Consider the following 17,896-nt stretch of genomic DNA (forward strand, 5'->3'; position numbering starts at 1 on the left):
CACAAAGGTGCTAAAGCAGTGTCTGAATTAGAAGCAAAGTTTTAGATTTTTCTCCAAACATATATATGTATTCAAAATGTCTATAATATGCTCCTAGATAATTCTAAAAATATTCAAAAAGTCAAACAATACCAATTTAAATTTTTTTGGTTTCTGACATCTTTATGAACATATTTTTAGTTTGCCAGAGCAAAGTATGCTAGAGCGAATGATATAAATACAGATAATTTTTAAAAATTACATAGGCTATGTGTTTGTTAACATTTACTCAGAGAAATATTTTACTAATTAAAAACTTTTCAACTAAAATAAACCTGGTGATTATTTCCCATTTCAGGGGCTCAATGACATTAACTAAATATACCAAAAAAGATTTGGGGAAAATGCACATCATATTAAATATAGTCTGAAATATGCCATCTAGATAGTATTGGAAAAATCATATATTTTATCATCAGTGAAAATGCTTATAATGTGTATACAACCTGTGGTTGACTCCTGGTATAAATAAGCCTAAGCATTGCTGCAGCTCTGGGGTTTTACAGACTTTAAATCTATGTCTGCATGGGAAACAGAATTAGCCTGATGATTTTAAGATATCTTCTGGGCATCTCCTGGTAAAAAAAAAAAAAAACCAAGCAGCCTTTTTGTGGAGATAGGCTTAAGACTAAACCAAATATAAGTCCATTTCTCTGGCCTCACAAGGACGGTTTTCCTTGAAGAGTGTGATGAATATTATATTTTCAACTGTTGGCGTGGCCACTGGCCACTGTTTACCAAATCACCAATTGATGAATAGCAATGCTAGCTAATGAACTAATTAGCTTATCTCTTTATCAATTGCTAGTTTTAGATTAGTTGACTCGCTTTGGTGCCCTTTTGCTCTCCATTTAGAAAAACTTTTAGAATAAATAGGAAGAAATAACATTTGAGATCAAATGACCCTATGAAATCTGAACAGATTGTCTAATGTTAACCTATGTAAATATTGGCATTAGTACAGTCTTCAGCTACAACAGTCTAATCTCTTCAATGAAAAAAAAAACAAAATTTGTTATTTCAAAATAAGCCACTTCATTACAGACCAAGATCTCAATACAATTGGAAATATTCTCTTATGTGTCATTTTGTCATCTCAAATCAGAGCTCTACTAACATAAATGAGATGTTACATAAAGTACATTTATAAATTAAGTCTATGATAATGTATGATTCTCCAAATATATATGCTCATTTAATGATAAGCTGTTCTTTGGAAATACCACATCAGTGTATCTTTGATACTGAAAACAAATATTCTATGTCTGATGCTCATATCATAAAACTCAGTCTTACAAATCAAGATGTTTCATGAATTACACTTGACAGCACATACTTCCTTAATATATATAAAATGACAACAAAAAAGCAGAAAACACAAAATGGTCTATGTTGATGTGTATTCTCTATCTTCCTATTATGTATAATGGAGAGAAAGTATTAGTTTTTGCAGATTTTTCCAACAAAACACTTCTGGTAGATATTTCAAGTTAATAATGCAATTAGAATGAGTGACTTAAACTCATGGTAAAGTGGGAATTCATAAAAAACCAACATGATGAACCTTGGGCAGGCACTTTGGAAAAAGGGTGTCAAGGCCAGAAAATGTAGATAACAAAAATATTTCATGGATTTATGCAGCCTCAATGTTCCATGCTGCTTTAAAGCCAAGCTTTACAGGGGGAAAAAAAATGAATACTTTTGAAGTTGAAAATAGAAAAAGCACGGATTTAAACCTAATTTTCCTTTTAATGAACAGCTCTACTAGTGACCTTGATGCTTTGACAATTTTGGATCATGCATGCAAAATAATCAAACATCCATTCTGTACTCAGACAACAGGTGAAAATATTGTTTCCAGACAAACCAGCTTATAACTGCTTCCTTATCTTCTTACCAGTAAAGAGTTTTTTACATGTCTATTGTCTTGAAAATAGATGATACACAATCCTTGCATTTAAAAAGAACCTGTCTTTGATTTTTGATTACTGAATAAACAGAGATGACAGAACTGTGAACATCTTTGATTTTCCCAAAAATCACCCTTTGAGAGGAAAGAAAAGTAACTGTAATTCTAACTATTCTGAAGTGTGCTTGAAAGGGCATTCTTATCAAGCTCCACAGGAGACAAAGAAAAGAGTTTGACAAAAATTGAAACATGCATAGAAAAGCTGAAGAAACAAAATTTTAAACAATTATTGAGCTCAACCTAACACTCAGTTTGAACAGAGAGATATATACAGAGCATCACATACTACTGATGGCGGTGGCATGCAGACACCAAAATTGTCAAAATTTGCAACCTGCATAATACCTTTGGTTGAATTGCTCCAACGGTTACCTTCAGAATAATGGGATAAAGTCAGAAGATTGACACATGAACCCCCAGCGCCAGATCCAAAAACAGTGATTCTTAAGGGGTCACCACCAAAGAATCCAATGTTCTCACTAGTCCATCTTAAAGCCTGTATGAGATCAAGGAGTCCATAGTTTCCTTTTGCAGCCTGATCCCCTGTGCTCAAGAAACCTGGAAGATCAAAATAAAAAGGTATCTTAGAACATCTTTTTGAGTTGACATGAGTCAGATAGACATTCAAATTAAATACAGTTGAAGCCTGTGTTCATCAAGGTGAGTAGAGTCCAAGTTCTTTAGTAAAAAGTTATTTCCCACCCGAATAAAAGAATATACTTTAGGAAGAACAGTAGACACTGAAATCTGAAAAATGACATTTACCTTCCCCAAGTTACCCAGGTAATAGGTAACAGGGGGCAGACAAAGAGAATGAAAACATTCTGAAAAATCTCAGGGGAGACATTCTACCGGCCAAGTTACTTGGAGACATTTGAGATAGTACCATGGGGCATATGAGAATGTGCTTTTGCATAAAACACTGGGTCAGCAACTGTCAGTTGCTCACGTTCTAACATGGTTGGAATTTAAGGAATGTGTCGCAGAGTGGCAGGATGTGAGGGTGAAGAGCAGGGGTATTTTTCTAAGACTTGTTCATAAAATTATATGCAACTCTTTGCATATAAATGTATATATATGTGCATTTTTATCAAAGATGGTCCATGCTTAAGAAAGAATCACTGTGTTCGAGGTAATTTGGGGCCACATTTTGGAATACCTTAAATGCTAAACTCAGCATATTGGCACAATTAGAAAACAACATAGAATAATTGGAGATTTTTGAAAGATTCAGACTCATATCTAGAATGTTTAAAGCTCTGCTTTACAGTAAATCTGATAATCAGGAGGAATATATGTTGTATAAGAAAAAGAAAGGAGGTAGAGGAAAGGTTACAGGGATCTGAGCTGACAGAGTGGCAAAGACAATTGAAAAAAGGAGAAAAAATATGATCCTATAAGAACTGAGTGAATTTCTTATACATGGAAGTTGTTTTAGAGAGGAGTCAAGATATTACTTTAATAATGCTTTAAACATATTCATTTCACTGACTTGATAGCTTTTATAATGTTCATTATGACTTATAAAACAAATATCTACTCTTTAATATATTTCCACATTTGGTATAAATGAGAAAGTATAAAGTAATTCATAAAAGGGCGCCTGGGTGGCTCAGTTGGTTAAGCGACTGCCTTCGGCTCAGGTCATGATCCTGGAGTCCCAGGATCGAGTCCCACATCGGGCTCCCTGCTCAGCGGGGAGTCTGCTTCTCCCTCTGACCTTCCCCCCTCTCATGCTCTCTCTCTCTCATTCTGTCTCTCAAATAAATAAATAAATAAAGTCTTTAAAAAAAGTAATTCATAAAAGATTCCATTTTATTGACTATTCACATATTGTGTAGAAAATATTTAGAGATATACTATATATAAATTGATTATATTCAGGGATATAATTTCCAATTTCACCAAGTTTATAGAAATAATCTTTTCTTAAATTAGAGATATTCTCTTATTTCAGACTCATTATAGAAACTCAACATAAAAATAAAAATTATTTTGTTCAATTTGAAATATACCTTTATTTATTGAATATAGTTATTTTATAACTAAGTTAAGAAGTCAGTTATATTTGTATATATAACAGCACCTATCAGTTGAGTAAATCAATCTATACCCAAAATGAATATAGGGACAAGAAATTCTTTAGGGGGTGCCTGGGTAGCTCAGTTGGTTAAGTGACTGCCTTCGGCTCAGGTTATGATCCTGGATTCATGGGATGGAGTCCTTCATCAGGCTCCCTGCTCAGCAGGGAGTCTGCTTCTCCTTTTGAACCCTTCCCCCTCTCACGCTCTCTCTCTCTCTCATTCTCTCTCTCTCGAGTAAATAAATAAAATCTTAAAAAAAAAAAAGAAATTTGGGGCACCTGGGTGGCTCGGTCATTGGGCGTCTGCCTTTGGCTCAGGTCATGATCCCAGGGTCCTGGGATCAAGTCCCATATCGGGCTTCCCCCTCTCCCACTCCCCCTGCTTGTGTTCCCTCTCTAGCTCTCTCTCTTTCTGTCAAATAAATAAATAAAATCTCAAAAAAAAAAAAGAGAAAGGATTTAAAAAATTAAAAAAAATTCTTTAGGATCATTGTAGGAAGCAATAGATGAAGACAAATCATGAATAATTTTGCAAAAAAAAAAGAAGAAATGAAGATGATTAGTCATTCTTTTCTACAAGACCAAAAAATTCAATGAAACAAAAACACAATCTCTAGTCCAGTGTGTGTGTGTGTGTGTGTGTGTGTGTGTGTGTGTGTGTGTGTGTGTAACACTGGAAATAAATCATCCTTGAGACGGAGGTTAACTTTTATTATTTTTTAAAATTTTTTAAAAAGTATTTTATTTATTTATTTGACAGAGAGAGACACAGAGAGAGAGGGAACACAAGCAGGGGGAGTGAGAGAGGGAGAAGCAGGCTTCCTGTGGAGCAGGGAGCCCGATGTGGGGCTCAATTCCAGGACCCTTGGATCATGACCTGAGCTGAAGGCAGTCGCCCAACTACTGAGGCCCCGAGTGCCCAGGAGGTTAACTTATCCAAATAAATACATCTTTCTGGTCATACTCATTCCTTTTTTTTTTTTTTTTAAATCTACATAACAATTTAAGGAAATTTTCATGGTATCTTCTTACAAAGAAGCACTTTCAGGAGCACCTTGGGTGGCCTAGTCGGTTAAGTAACCAATTTTTGATTTGGCTCAGGTCATGATCTCAGGGTCCTGAGATCAAGCCCCTTGTCAGGTTTCTTGCTGAGCATGGAGTCTGCTTGAGATTCTCTCTCCTCTTCCTCCTCTGACCCTCCCCTCCCCCTGTTCATGTGCCCACTCTCTCTCAAGGTAAAAAAAAGCACTTTCAAACACTCAATAGTCATATAAATGAGAGCCTATTAAAATACAAAACAAAAACATGGCAAGGAACCCTTTTGACTTTATTTTCTGTTAAGTGAATTTTGGTGTAAGACAGAACCATTTGTTTAAATTCCTGAAGGGCTCTGTTACAAATGTTTTGATCTATAAACATGGACTGATGGCATGAACCCTGAAAACAACATTATGGGAGGATTATAGGGTGATAGAAAGGACTCTTGAAGGATAAAGGAAGTGTGTGTGTGTGTGTGTGTGTGTGTGTGTGTGTGTGAGAGAGAGAGAATGAATGTGAGAATGAGAGCACATTCTAGGTAGTTTATTATCTGGATTTCTATATCACAAATACATTCAGATAGAAATTTGATTTCTGAATATAGCTTTTGCCACTCAGTGCAAACCCCAGGATTTGTATTTAATTCCTCTTGAAATAATATTGAATAATTCCAGTAATATTCAAATGAATCTCTATATTCATACAAAAGTGACTTACCAATAAAATAGTCATAATTCAATATGTAGCATGTGGAGAACCATGGTAAGACAATTATCTCTACATTAAAAAATATCCCCTTTATAATTCCAGTTTTAGTAGCACCATTTTAACCACTCTGGTAGGTTGGTCAAATAATTTTGTGTTTATATAAGAAACTTGTAAAAGCATATTAATTGCCTGAAGAGCAACTTCTATTTTTATATAATTTAAAGAAATCTTGTAGCATCTTCAAGAAAAAAAAAACTGAACAAAATCAATTCAATTCCAAAGTTGCACTGTTAAGTCATAGTACGGAAAATGGAGTAAATCATCAGGTAAAAGATTGTGTCCTAGGTAGGCTTGGAGTGTCCAAGCTACTCTGTCAAACTTCATTTTAACCTTTCATTCCTGAATTTCCTTCACTATTGATTTTTATTTCATGTGTATGCTGTAGCTTATCTATCTATATCATCTATCTCTCTAGCTATTATCTGTCTTCCAACTAAAAGTAAGTGATCATTAGCATGAAGTCAGAGAGCCACTATGAGTTTTAGATTAGGAAAAAATAATAGGTATCGGCTGCCTTTATTAAGGTCAGTCAACCAATCAAATCTATTTTTTAGACCCGATAAAATAATACTACATGCTTGTATGAATTCTTTGATTTCTGATGCTATATTCAAACAAAACTTTGTGGTTCAGCCAAGGGCGAAAAATGAGGAACATTGAGTAAATCACTGCCTCAAAAGACACAGTTTGCTAATTACCCAAGTGATGTGCATTGGCAGCATTCTTTATACCTGGCTATCCAGTGAAGTGTCATTTAAAGTTCTCTTTAAACTTGACTTAGCGCCTTAGTCCTTAACAGCAGAATTATTTCAGATCACTCTAGCTGGAACTTTGCATTGGACTGTTCAACTGCACTCCAGCTGTGGCAGAACCCAATTTTACAAAGGTCCTAAAGTGTTGCTTACCTTCATGATTACTTTGGAAATGATTTTTCCCAATGTCACTTAAGTCATTCCCTATAGTCACTCACCTTATCTACCTCTGCTGGCCTTCAATTGTAAGCTCCTAGAACATATGACTAATTGACGTCCTGATGCAATGACACATTATTTTTGTAAGATAGAACAATAATGATTACATGATCTTCTCTTTTTGGGGGAGATAGCAACAGAATTTTCCAGAAAAGAATATTCAACTGTTTAATTTACTTGGCTCTTGAGTATAAAACCTTGAAAAAATTATTACTTTGAAACTCAAGGTAAACTTTCAAAATTCATAATTACAAGTATGCCAAGAGTTATTTTAGTGGCTCATGTATATACTACAATTCTCATTCAACTATGTATTCAAATAGAATTTATTTAATACCATTCTTCCCACCTAAAAATTCGTCCTATTAAAAAACATCTCCAATCATTGTTTTTCCTACATGGACTGATGAAATTTACTGAGCAGGTTTGGCATCAATGTGATGTTTACCTGATCTGGCAAGTAGGATTACTTTCAGGGGTTAGTGAGAAACCAAGCAACTGAACATGGGTCCGCAGGCCCTTGGAATGGAAAAATCAGATCAGGCATAAAATAAATTGGCAAGAGGAAAATAAATAAAACCAGATAATCACTGTAACCAGGTATTGGTTTGAGCTACTGATGTCCACCAAATTTAGATGGGCAGACCTGAAGGAATCTGAGAGAAACTGAGTTAAGTTGTCTGGCAGCAGCCCTGCAGCTGACTAGTTGGCCCAATCTATATTCAGGTCTCTTACAGTATAACCACATAGGCAACATATTTAGAATGTAAAACAAAAGGAAAGCAGGGTGCTTCTCAGTAGAAAAAAAAGATTTAAACATATTCAAGGAGGAAACTGAGACTAGGAAAAATGCAGACTGTTTACATTTGAGATTACATCTAGAATATCAGAAATTGAAGATGTCAGTGATTCTGTACTGTAGGTGTGCTTTCTTTTTTGAGGGGGGAGGAAGGAAAATTTGAATATCTATGCTTATAGTGTTTAATATCTGAAAGTGTTTATATATATATGTATATATATACATATATATATATATATATTAGAGTCCTCAGTATGTGTTCGTGCTATAAAGAAGTAGGAAAGAAATCTGTGTTTATCAATGCTGTTGCCTGGATACAGATGGCTGTGGTTGGTCTTTGAGTCAAATTGGTAAGAACTTCAAAATAGAGCCCGTACTGAGTATCAAAGAGGTTGCCTTGCACACCTGAGACTTTGAATGATAGTGAGATATCCTTCTAGGGACCTGGGACTATACATCAGAAAAATAACTCATTAAGGATTTTGTGTCTTAAACGTAAAATAAACAAACAAAAAAAGCCAACATGGGATTAATGTCTCAAATCCTCCCAACTAAAAATCCAACTGAAAATCCCATGCTCTAACTCTCCCTGTCTTCATAGCTGCCAAATCCAGTTCTTCCTCTGCACTCTGTCTCTATTTCCTGCTTTCCACTCATGTTCCTGACTTATTCTAGGCCTTCCTCTTTTCTTCTTAGGCTCATGAAATCCTTCTAGTTCGTCGCTCATCCTCCAAACTTCCAGCAAACAAGCCTACCTTCTATTCTGTCACCAGAATCACTTTTGAAAGATATTCTGTTCTAATGGTGGACACTGCTATATCAAAATAACATCCTTATGTTAATACATACTGGACAGTTTCCCTTCATTTCCCTTTGAGTCAAGATTGTTTAAAATAAGTTGGTTTAAAATTCCTCGAATTGGACAATTTGGAGTCTGTGTAGGGAAAAAGAATACACATAATATCATTTAATTACCCACCACCTCCAGCTAACTTCCTTGCTAATGTGTTCTCTTGAGAGCTATTGTCTAAATTCTTCTTAGAAACAACAACGGATAAAGTCAGAATAATTTCCTTTTTGTATGTGTCCTCTGGAAAAAAGCTTGCTCTGAAATGGTTGATATCTTAATATCATATAACTTGGCAGTATTTCCAAAATTTTATATTTTCATACATTTATCTGTTGATTATCTATCTATCATCTATCTATCTATCATCTATCTCTCTTTATTTATTGTGAGATAATTTGCTTTTTAATGGCTCATCTTTGGGAAAAGTAAACTGAATTACTGGCCAAGTCTCCTGATTGCTGACAGCTGGACATGGTGAAGGTGAAGGTGACTGCTAACAGATGCCTGGAAAGAAGACACCTGTAGATGTCTCTCTATTGTTCAATCCCCAAATTTCCCATATTTTTGCCATCTCCAAGGTAAACAGATGAGATTGATCCTTCTATATTATAGCCAGTGTTGACATTTGTGACTCCTTCCCCCATAGATATAATGGAGAAAAAAAGGCCCTGGTTTGCTTAGCTCTGAATTGTGTACATTATTCCAATTTCAAGAATGGTCCAAGATAATAGGGTAAAAATAGCACTCAGCCCCAGATCCCACACCATTACCTCTATTCTTCACCCCAACCTGAGGCTGTTAATGTTCACACTTCTTGGTCTACATGTCAAGAAATGCTTATGCAACATTCCCTGAATTAGGCTATTGTGTACTTCCTGTCTATTTGAATCTGGACAACAGACCTGGTATCAAAACTGATAAAATTCCTCTGCTTTCTGAATAACTGCTCTCACAAAAAAGTGAAAAAGGAGAGCTCTCCCTTCTAAAGGAGCTACTTAGAGGAAAGAAATCACATTGTTAATTTCTAATTGTTCTGATTATGCAGGAATGTGTCTAATGATTTAAAAGCATAATTTGCTTCAAAGCATGACATTCAGGGAGCCACCATGGCTACCATATAAGAAAAATATTCAGCAACTATATAGTTCAGAACTATATAGCTTCAGGAGCTATAAAAATGTCTAATGCATATTTTGGTCTCTCTTATGTGCTCCTATTTTAATGTTTGTGTGTGTATTTTATAATTCATCGTTTGTATTTATAATGTGCTAATTTTCTTTATTTTCTCTGGACTGGGTGCTCCCCTGTGCCTGCCCCCACATGGCCATTCTGTACATGTTTTCTGAATGAAGGCAGGCATTAACATCTTACAATTCTGTTACAACACGGAGATCAACAATTAAACTTTCCAAGTGAAAGAGGCCTATGTGTTTTTCTTTGATGACAGCAATGAAGTAGGAATTTAAGAACCTCTCAGCAGCCAATCTGTTTGGAAAATACTTTTAAACGTAGAAAGAATGGGTAGTAGCAGCCTTAAAGGGAGAAAAATAGGGCTATACTGGGTAGGGCCCTCCCAAAAGAAGAGGCTACACCGAGCAGCAAACTGGCCCACAATGTTGGCCCAGATTATTGGCCTAGGAACATAAAGTTTGAGAGGCATTTGAGATTCTCTCAATAGTTAGTGTTATGAAGAGAGCACCAAACTTAGTAGGACAACTTAGGTGTACAAGCAAGTTGCTGTGTGAGCAAGTTAGTTAGCCGTTCCGCACCTCAGGTTCCTAACAGACAATATTAATAGTAGCACCTATCCTACAGAAGTTATCATTATTAAAAGATAATGTCTTGGGGATGCCTGGGTGGCTCAGTCAGTTAAGGGTCTGCCTTTGGCTCAAGTCATGATCCCAGGGTCCTGGGATCAAGTCCCGCATTGGGCTCCTTGCTCAGCGGGGAGCGTGCTTCTTCCTCTGCCTGCCGCCCCTCCTGCTTGTGCCCTCTTTCTCTCTCTGACAAAAAAAAAAAAAAGATAATGTCTTGGGACACAGGAGGGCTTAATATATGTTAAGTAAAACTGCTTTGGTTTTAATCAACTTAATTTGACATTTTCCTTATTATCACTATTTCATGAAAAATGTTCTTCCATCTTTATTGAAAAAATTGAATTTCAAAAGAATTAAAAAGAAAAAAATTTCAATTACAAAAAAGTTAAATGTATGTATATAGACAATAAGGTTAAATTTGCCACAGAGATTTTTATTTTATTTTTATTTTTACTTCATTAACTGTTTTTTAAAATTTAAACTTAAATTTTTTATTTTTTTTAACATTATTTATTTGAGAGAGAGAGGGAACTGGGGAGAGGGGCAGAGAGAGAGAGAGGGAGAGAGTCTTAAGCAGACTCCATGCTGAGCACACTGAGCACGGGGCACAGAGCCCCACATGGGGCTCATCTCACGACCCTGAGACCATGACCTGTGCTGAAACCAAGAGTTAGATGTCTAACTGATTGTGCCACCCAGGAGCCCCTTATTTTTATTTTTTATTCTTTTTTATTTTTTTAGAGAGAGAGCAAGAGAGCGAGTCGGGGGAGAGGGGCAAAGGGAGAGGGAGAGAGAGAATCTTAAGCTGGTTCCATGCTCAGTGTGGAGCCCAATGTGGGGCTAGATCTCACAATCCTCAGCCCTGAGCCAAAATCAAGAGCTGGTCACTTAACTGACTGAGCCACCCAGGTGTCCCAATTTTATTTTTTATTTTATTGAAGTATAATTGGCATACAATATTATATTAGTTTCAGGTGTACAACATCGTGATTTGACTTTTGTATACATTACAAAATGATAACTTCAGTAAATCTAGTTACCATTCATCACTATGTAAAGTTAATACAATATTATTGTCTTTATTCCCCATGCTATACATTATACCCAGAGATGACTTATTTATCTTATAACTGCAAGTTTGTACTTGATCCCCTTCACCCATTTTGCCCAGTCCCCCAATCCCCTTCCCTCTGGCAACCACCAGTCTGTTCTCTGTCACAGAGGTTTTGAAATTGTTGCACAGGCTGTAGTTTGCAAGGCAATTGAAAATACATATGTTGCCCTCTAAATTTTAATCGGGTAGTGAGGATATTTGTTATGACATAAACACATTTAGTGAATCCTATTAAGCATAGAATGCATGTTTGTATTCATTGTACATAGTTCGTAGAATTCAACTCAAACATTTAATTGGGTTGTATTATAATGAGAATAGTTTCATAAGCCAAAATACTGTGATGATGATTAAATAGAAGACATTGTGTCTTGATTTGCTGATCACTCATTATTTTAGAATAGTTAGCAAAATTACCCAAAACATATTAGTAGTACATTTTTTTAGATGTAGAAGAAAATAGCAGAAAAAAAGATGAGTGATATATGAGTAATTTTTACTATTATAGGCAGCAGTAGTCAATTGCATGTAGCTGAGACCTGGATGGGAAGGAGGGATATTGGGATGTTGTGTTCTTCAATCCCACACTAGCTGCCCCTGAGAAAGACATAGTTAAAAAAAAAAAAAAAAGGAAGGGTGGGAGATAAAGTCTGGGCAATGAATAAACTTAACTAACTTAAGACAACTTAACTAATTTCATATGAATATTTCCAAGAGTGTTTTACGTATTTTATTTCAACCATAGTAGGATTTTTTGAGAAGGTAAATATTGTCCTAAGGCATGACTAGTAAAATCTGATAGTCATTAAATGCTGCTTTCATTATATTCTTCTCTATTAAAAGCTAACCTGCCTGATTTAGTGATTTTTAAACTTGCTATTTTTGAAAACTTTCAAAATTACCAAAACATTTCAAAATAGTACATTTACCATGTACTTGTCACCCAGATTTCCCACATACACCCAACATCTTCCTTCCTTCTTCCTCCCTTTCTTCTCACTCCCTTTCTTTCTCCCTTCCTTCCTTCCTTCCTTCCTTCCTCCCTTCCTTTCTTCCACTAGCTCTCACTCCCTGCCCGCCATCAAATCTGGAATCACATGTTGACTTTAGTTTTCTACCTAAACCCCTTAATTTTGAACAGTTTGTTGGTCTTTCTTTGTTTTTCTTGACCTTGATATTTTCAAAGAATATCAGGTCGGTTATCATGTAGAATGGTCAGTTATTATGTAGATTGTCCCTCAATTAAGATTTGTCTGATGTTTCTTCATGATTGCATTTCCTCAGATTATGAATTTTTGACAGAAGGAGCATAAAGTAATGTTGTATTTATCTCAGTTCCAACAGGTACACAATGTTGATTTGTTGCATGACCACATTGTTAAGGTGGTAATTTTCCACATTTCTCCACTATTAAGTTACTATTCTTCCCTTTGCAGTTAATAAATATAAGTTAGGCAGATTATATTGATACTATGTAAATATCCTGTTTCCTATCACACTGTCATTCACTAATTCTGGCATCTGTTTATGATTCTTATCTGAAACAAATATTAATTTCATCATTTATTTTATTATTAGTTGGAATTGGCAGTAAGAAAAAGATTTCCCTTCTCCCCAATTTGTATTCATTCATTTAATCATATCATTTTGGACTCAGGGTTTTTATTTTATTTTAGGGGTTATAATCTTTTCCTTTCATTTATTTTGATGCTTATATTGTCCCTTGTTTGGCCAGTGGGATTCCCTATGTCATCTTGACATGTCTCTATCATCTTTGAGCACATCCTTATTTCTCCTTGGCACAATAAAAATAGCATTTTTGCAAGAAACCTCTAACTACTCTTGGGGTCTTGGACTTCTCTTTGGTTAAAATTTTTGAATAGTTTTTTCATATGTGAAGTAATTAAATTTTTTCTTAGTAATTATAAAATTGAATTTTCAAAGTAACTTAGTGAAAGTAAATTAAGGTTATGAAAATTAATTACTAAAATTACAAATAAATTTAGCAATTACAAAAAACAGAAATGGAAGCTTATTCTTGAATTTTGGGGTATAGGAATATCTCATTTGTAAAAAAGTGTCATATAATGAGGTTGAAACCACTAATCTGGACAACACTAAAAAATGTCACCAACACCACATAAGGAGTACCAACACATCACTACACACACACAAACACACATCTACATGCCAAACAAAAATGATGGCTATAACAAATCTATGACTCACTCTAGCTAAAAACATTTCAAGGCCTCAAAGTATATAGATTATGGGAAGAACATAGTAATATGAGTTACCTATAGTGAAAATCTACTGTATAAAGTAGCAAAAGCTACACTATAAGAAAAATTACACTAAACTACTTCCCAATAGTCAGATCTCTGATAAAACTTGAATGATAATCCAAATTTCTCACTCTCTCAAATTTTAAATTACAAAGTTATTTGTTGTTTTTTTAAAACCAACTTTTCCTCGGAAGTTTCAATTAGCAATTTTTAAAAGTCTGTGAACCCTACCTAGATTAGAGCCATATGGTATGCCTTTTAGAGCAGCTGCTAAGTATACATAAAGGCACTAGAATGGACCCAAAATATCCTGAGGCAAACCAATTCCAGAGACCAATGTAGTAGCACCAGCAGCTAGCCTCCGGTAATCTCATTTACTAATGCCAAAGGGATATATGATAGGTCTTACTTAGATGTTAACAATAAATCCACCTAATATCGAAAATTGGAATAACTTTTTGGGTTGTACTTAAGCATAAGTAACATGGGGATATTGGCCCCTGCAATCCATCAGAAGTATTGTCTGGAGCCCCAAATCTATTGCTGTGTTAATGTGTGAAAGCTCACTGAGGAGAAAATTACTCATGTAACTTGGCCTTCAGTTGGAGAAATTTTTCAAAAGTTTTCCTAGACCAGCAATTCCTACAGTAGATCTTCAGCTCAGAGGGTCATGGAATACTGTTCAATAGCCAAGGAAATATTGAAACAAGTAGAAGGTCAATTTAGAAGAAGCAGTGATCTGAATCTCCCCCAGGGTGCCCTCACATTAAGCTTGGATTTGTAATTGAAAATAAATCTTTCATGTATGGGTGACAAGTCTGAGGTCCTGTTCTGGGTGCAGTTTTCACTAAGCATTATATTTTCCAGTTTGATGTCACTGTCCTTTTCAGCTGATTTGACCTGCAATGCCACAGTGGGATGTTGGCTGCCAAGTGATTAGCTATTCAAGAAAAAAGTGAAACTAATCTCTGTATTAATATACATGAGGTGAAATGAGAAAGAATCTGAGACTCGAAGGCTCAGAGACTGATGTTACAAGCTGTGCAGTGAGGCATACTCCCCCAGATCTAGGAGCAGAATCAAACCCCACAGAGGAAGGGTGACATTTGGCAGAGGTGGTGCAAGAGACAGCTGCCGTGGGTTGAAGTGACAGCTTGATTTTCTAGCACTTTAATAGAAAGACTTAGTCCTTTTTCAGGATAAAAAGAGCATCCTGTCATTATGGCACTTAGTAAAAGGCATACAAGTGCAGAATTCAATTTTTTCCTTTACATTGAGGATTGGAGGGGTGCTATATGGAAGAGAAGGTATGATTTTTTTTTTTTTTAATTTGTTGATCTACAAAGTACTTCTACATCACTTTGTGGCTCCTGAGGAACCTTTATATAGACTATTTTCCCTCTGTTACAAGTACGCTTTCTTTCTCTTAGGGAATCAAATAATCGTGAAGATCAATTAATATCACAAACATGAATCTTGTAATGAAAAACAGTTCATTAAATCCACATTCGGCGGGTACCTACTCTTTCCAGGCATTCTGCTAGTTACTCAATATATGAAGACTAATAAGACATGTCCTCTGTTAGGTTTCATTTGAATGTTTTCTTGAACATATTCCTTGGTCTTCCTGCAATCTCACCGTGGATGGAGTGTGTGAAAAAGATACCCCAGGGATGCCTGGGTGGTTCAGTTGTTAGGTGTCTGCCTTCAGCTCAGGTCATGATCCCAGGGTCCTGGAATTGAGTCCCGCATCAGGCTCCCTGCTCTGCTGGGAGCCTGCTTCTCCCTCTCTCACTCCGCCTGTTTGTGTTCCCTCTCTTGCTGTCTCTGTCAAATAAATAAATAAAATCTTAAAAAAAAAAAAAGAAAGAAAGAAAAAGATACTCTGGACGCCACCTGTTTAACCAGAGTCTCTGGGGGTGAAATAGCACTTTTAGCAAGTTCCAAGGTGATTTTGATGCACACTAAAATTTGAAAACTCTGATGTCTTAAAGGTAAAAAATACAGGGAATTCTGACCAAAAATATTAGGTCTGGAAGGAACTTTAGTAACTAGTGCAATCACATATTTTACAGATGAGAACACCGAAGATCAAGATCAGAGAGAATATAAACTGCCTGGTGTCACACAGCTGGCTAGGACCCCAATTTTCCTTTCTCTAAGCCCAATGCTTGTAAAGTAAGAAATTGATTGTGGGTTTCTTTACTCAAACGATTCATTATATTGTATATATTCCCTCTTTTATTTTTTGCTTTGCTAATCAACTATTTCCATATAATTTTGTGTTTCAGAGCTATGATGACAAAAGTTTGGTATATGAAACTCGCTACTCTCTTGACCAATTTTCTCCAGACTACCTTTCATCCACCCTTAGCTATCTAGACAAACAAGGGTATTTTCCCATGCAAAAATTAGATCTCCTACAACAAAAAAATGATCATGTGAGGCCTATTCCATATACCTCTATTAATTTTTCTTGCAGTTAAAACTGCTAATTTTAATTTACAAATAATCCTTATATTTCCAAAGGGAAAGGAGAAAAGTGGACTTTAAAATGTGAGGCAATACAATCTTTAATCTTACTTTCAAGGTTCTAACTACTTTGGGGGAAAAAACCTCTTATAAACTAATTTTGTTATTCTCTTTGCTAGGAAATTCTTTCCAGAGACGAAATATCTATGTAGCTTAAGCCAGTTTCCTTTTGTTCTGTGCTCAGAGAAGATGGAAAACATCTGGCAGGTTCTTCTGGCAGGATATTCAAGGAAAATCTTTACTCTTCAGGCAAAATAATCCAATTCCTTTTTGTCTACATTGTATGGAACTATTCTCCAACTCTTATATAAATGAATAAATTGCATAATGGAGATGGATATTTGTTGATCAGAGCCAAGTTATAGTAGTTTAATTTGCAATTTCTTTGAATAAAGTTAATTATAACAAAAGCAATGTTAATAAATTCTACAGAAAATAATTTGCTCTTTAGGTTTTTCATCCATTATCCATGCCAAAAGAAATATCATTATGCAGCATGCTAAGGATTTTTTTTTTTTTTCAGTTTATCTAAGAGGAAATGCTGGCTGGTAGACTACACCGGACCAGCTTTTACCAGGTGCCATAGGGTTTCCCATAAGCAACTCCATGGGGAAGAAATCATTATGGCACAAGGGAGGCAGCCTGCAGGGGGCGCCTTTTTCTAATTTACGCAAAGGTACCTTATGGGTTAGTGGCAGCCGGCCCAAGAGGTCCACAGCAAGCTTCTGCCAGATGTTCAGCATTGTATTTGTGTGTCAGCAGGCTTAGACTCTTCTCCTAGACGTTGAGAGAAGGGCATCCCACCATTCTTACAAAGAAAAAATACGAATAATATATTGTATCCTACAAATTGGTCCAACATTAAATGGACATCATTTGAAAAGTTTTCATTTCTTAGTAACCATTTCTGTGAATATCTTAGAGTTATAAAATTAGCAACTTTCTATTTTGTACATAGCTTCCTTTTTTTTTTTTTTAAATTGGAGTTAGTGGATATTGCTATCATCTACGATGAAGAATTCCACAAAAGCACACTTGGCAGGCTGACTCTAAGTTTGGCAATGGAGCAAAACTCAATTTCCTACTAAGCTGAGCTAGTATAATCCTACAGTACTCAATGGAAAAACAAAAAATTCCTTTCCTTATTAAAAACAGCATGTCAGATTCTGTCCAGAGAAACCTTGCTCACAGGAACAAGTAAGGCTCTGAGGGTGGAAGGGGTGATCAATATTTGATTTTTATCTATACATCCTAGGTCACAGCTGCTCCTTTCCCTGAGCTGGGCCATAGTTCTTAAATTATTTATGATCAGAAGTAAGGAATGTTAACTTCTCAAACTCAGCTTGGAGGCCTAGGACCAAGTCTGCTCCACTAATAGGACCTCCTGCTCCCTCTCTTTCTTTCAGCCTCTTTGACTCAGCCAGGGCAGACTTTTTCTTCCTTTCTTTACCAGAGTTTTCCTCCAGGCTTTCAGTTGCCTTCTGCTTGTGTTTCCTTTGCCATTTTAAAGTTTCCCTGCATCAGATTCTCATCCCTCAAGCGATCATTTTTTTCTTTACGATCTTTTTCCCTGAACACAAATAAACCCTTTATTTCAAACCAAATAATAAAAAAAAACAAAATTCAAATAA

General features: G+C 35.8%; 1 protein-coding gene across 6 annotated transcripts in view; it reads right to left on the bottom strand.

Moving 5' to 3' along the window:
• The window catches only part of NLGN1 (neuroligin 1), an 835,757-nt gene that overhangs the window by 8,912 nt on the left and 808,949 nt on the right, over positions 1-17,896 (bottom strand). For all 6 annotated transcript variants that reach the window (XM_073897115.1, XM_073897110.1, XM_073897121.1 and 3 more), the window contains one exon: positions 2,354-2,566. In XM_073897115.1, coding sequence (XP_073753216.1) covers positions 2,354-2,566 — 213 coding nt within the window. The remainder of the gene's footprint in view (positions 1-2,353; positions 2,567-17,896) is intronic.

The sequence above is a fragment of the Callorhinus ursinus genome, unplaced genomic scaffold (genome assembly GCF_003265705.2).
Source record: "Callorhinus ursinus isolate GAN/ISIS: 27379988/994484 unplaced genomic scaffold, GSC_fseal_2.0 scaffold1, whole genome shotgun sequence".
In the NCBI taxonomy this organism is placed as follows: domain Eukaryota; kingdom Metazoa; phylum Chordata; class Mammalia; order Carnivora; family Otariidae; genus Callorhinus; species Callorhinus ursinus.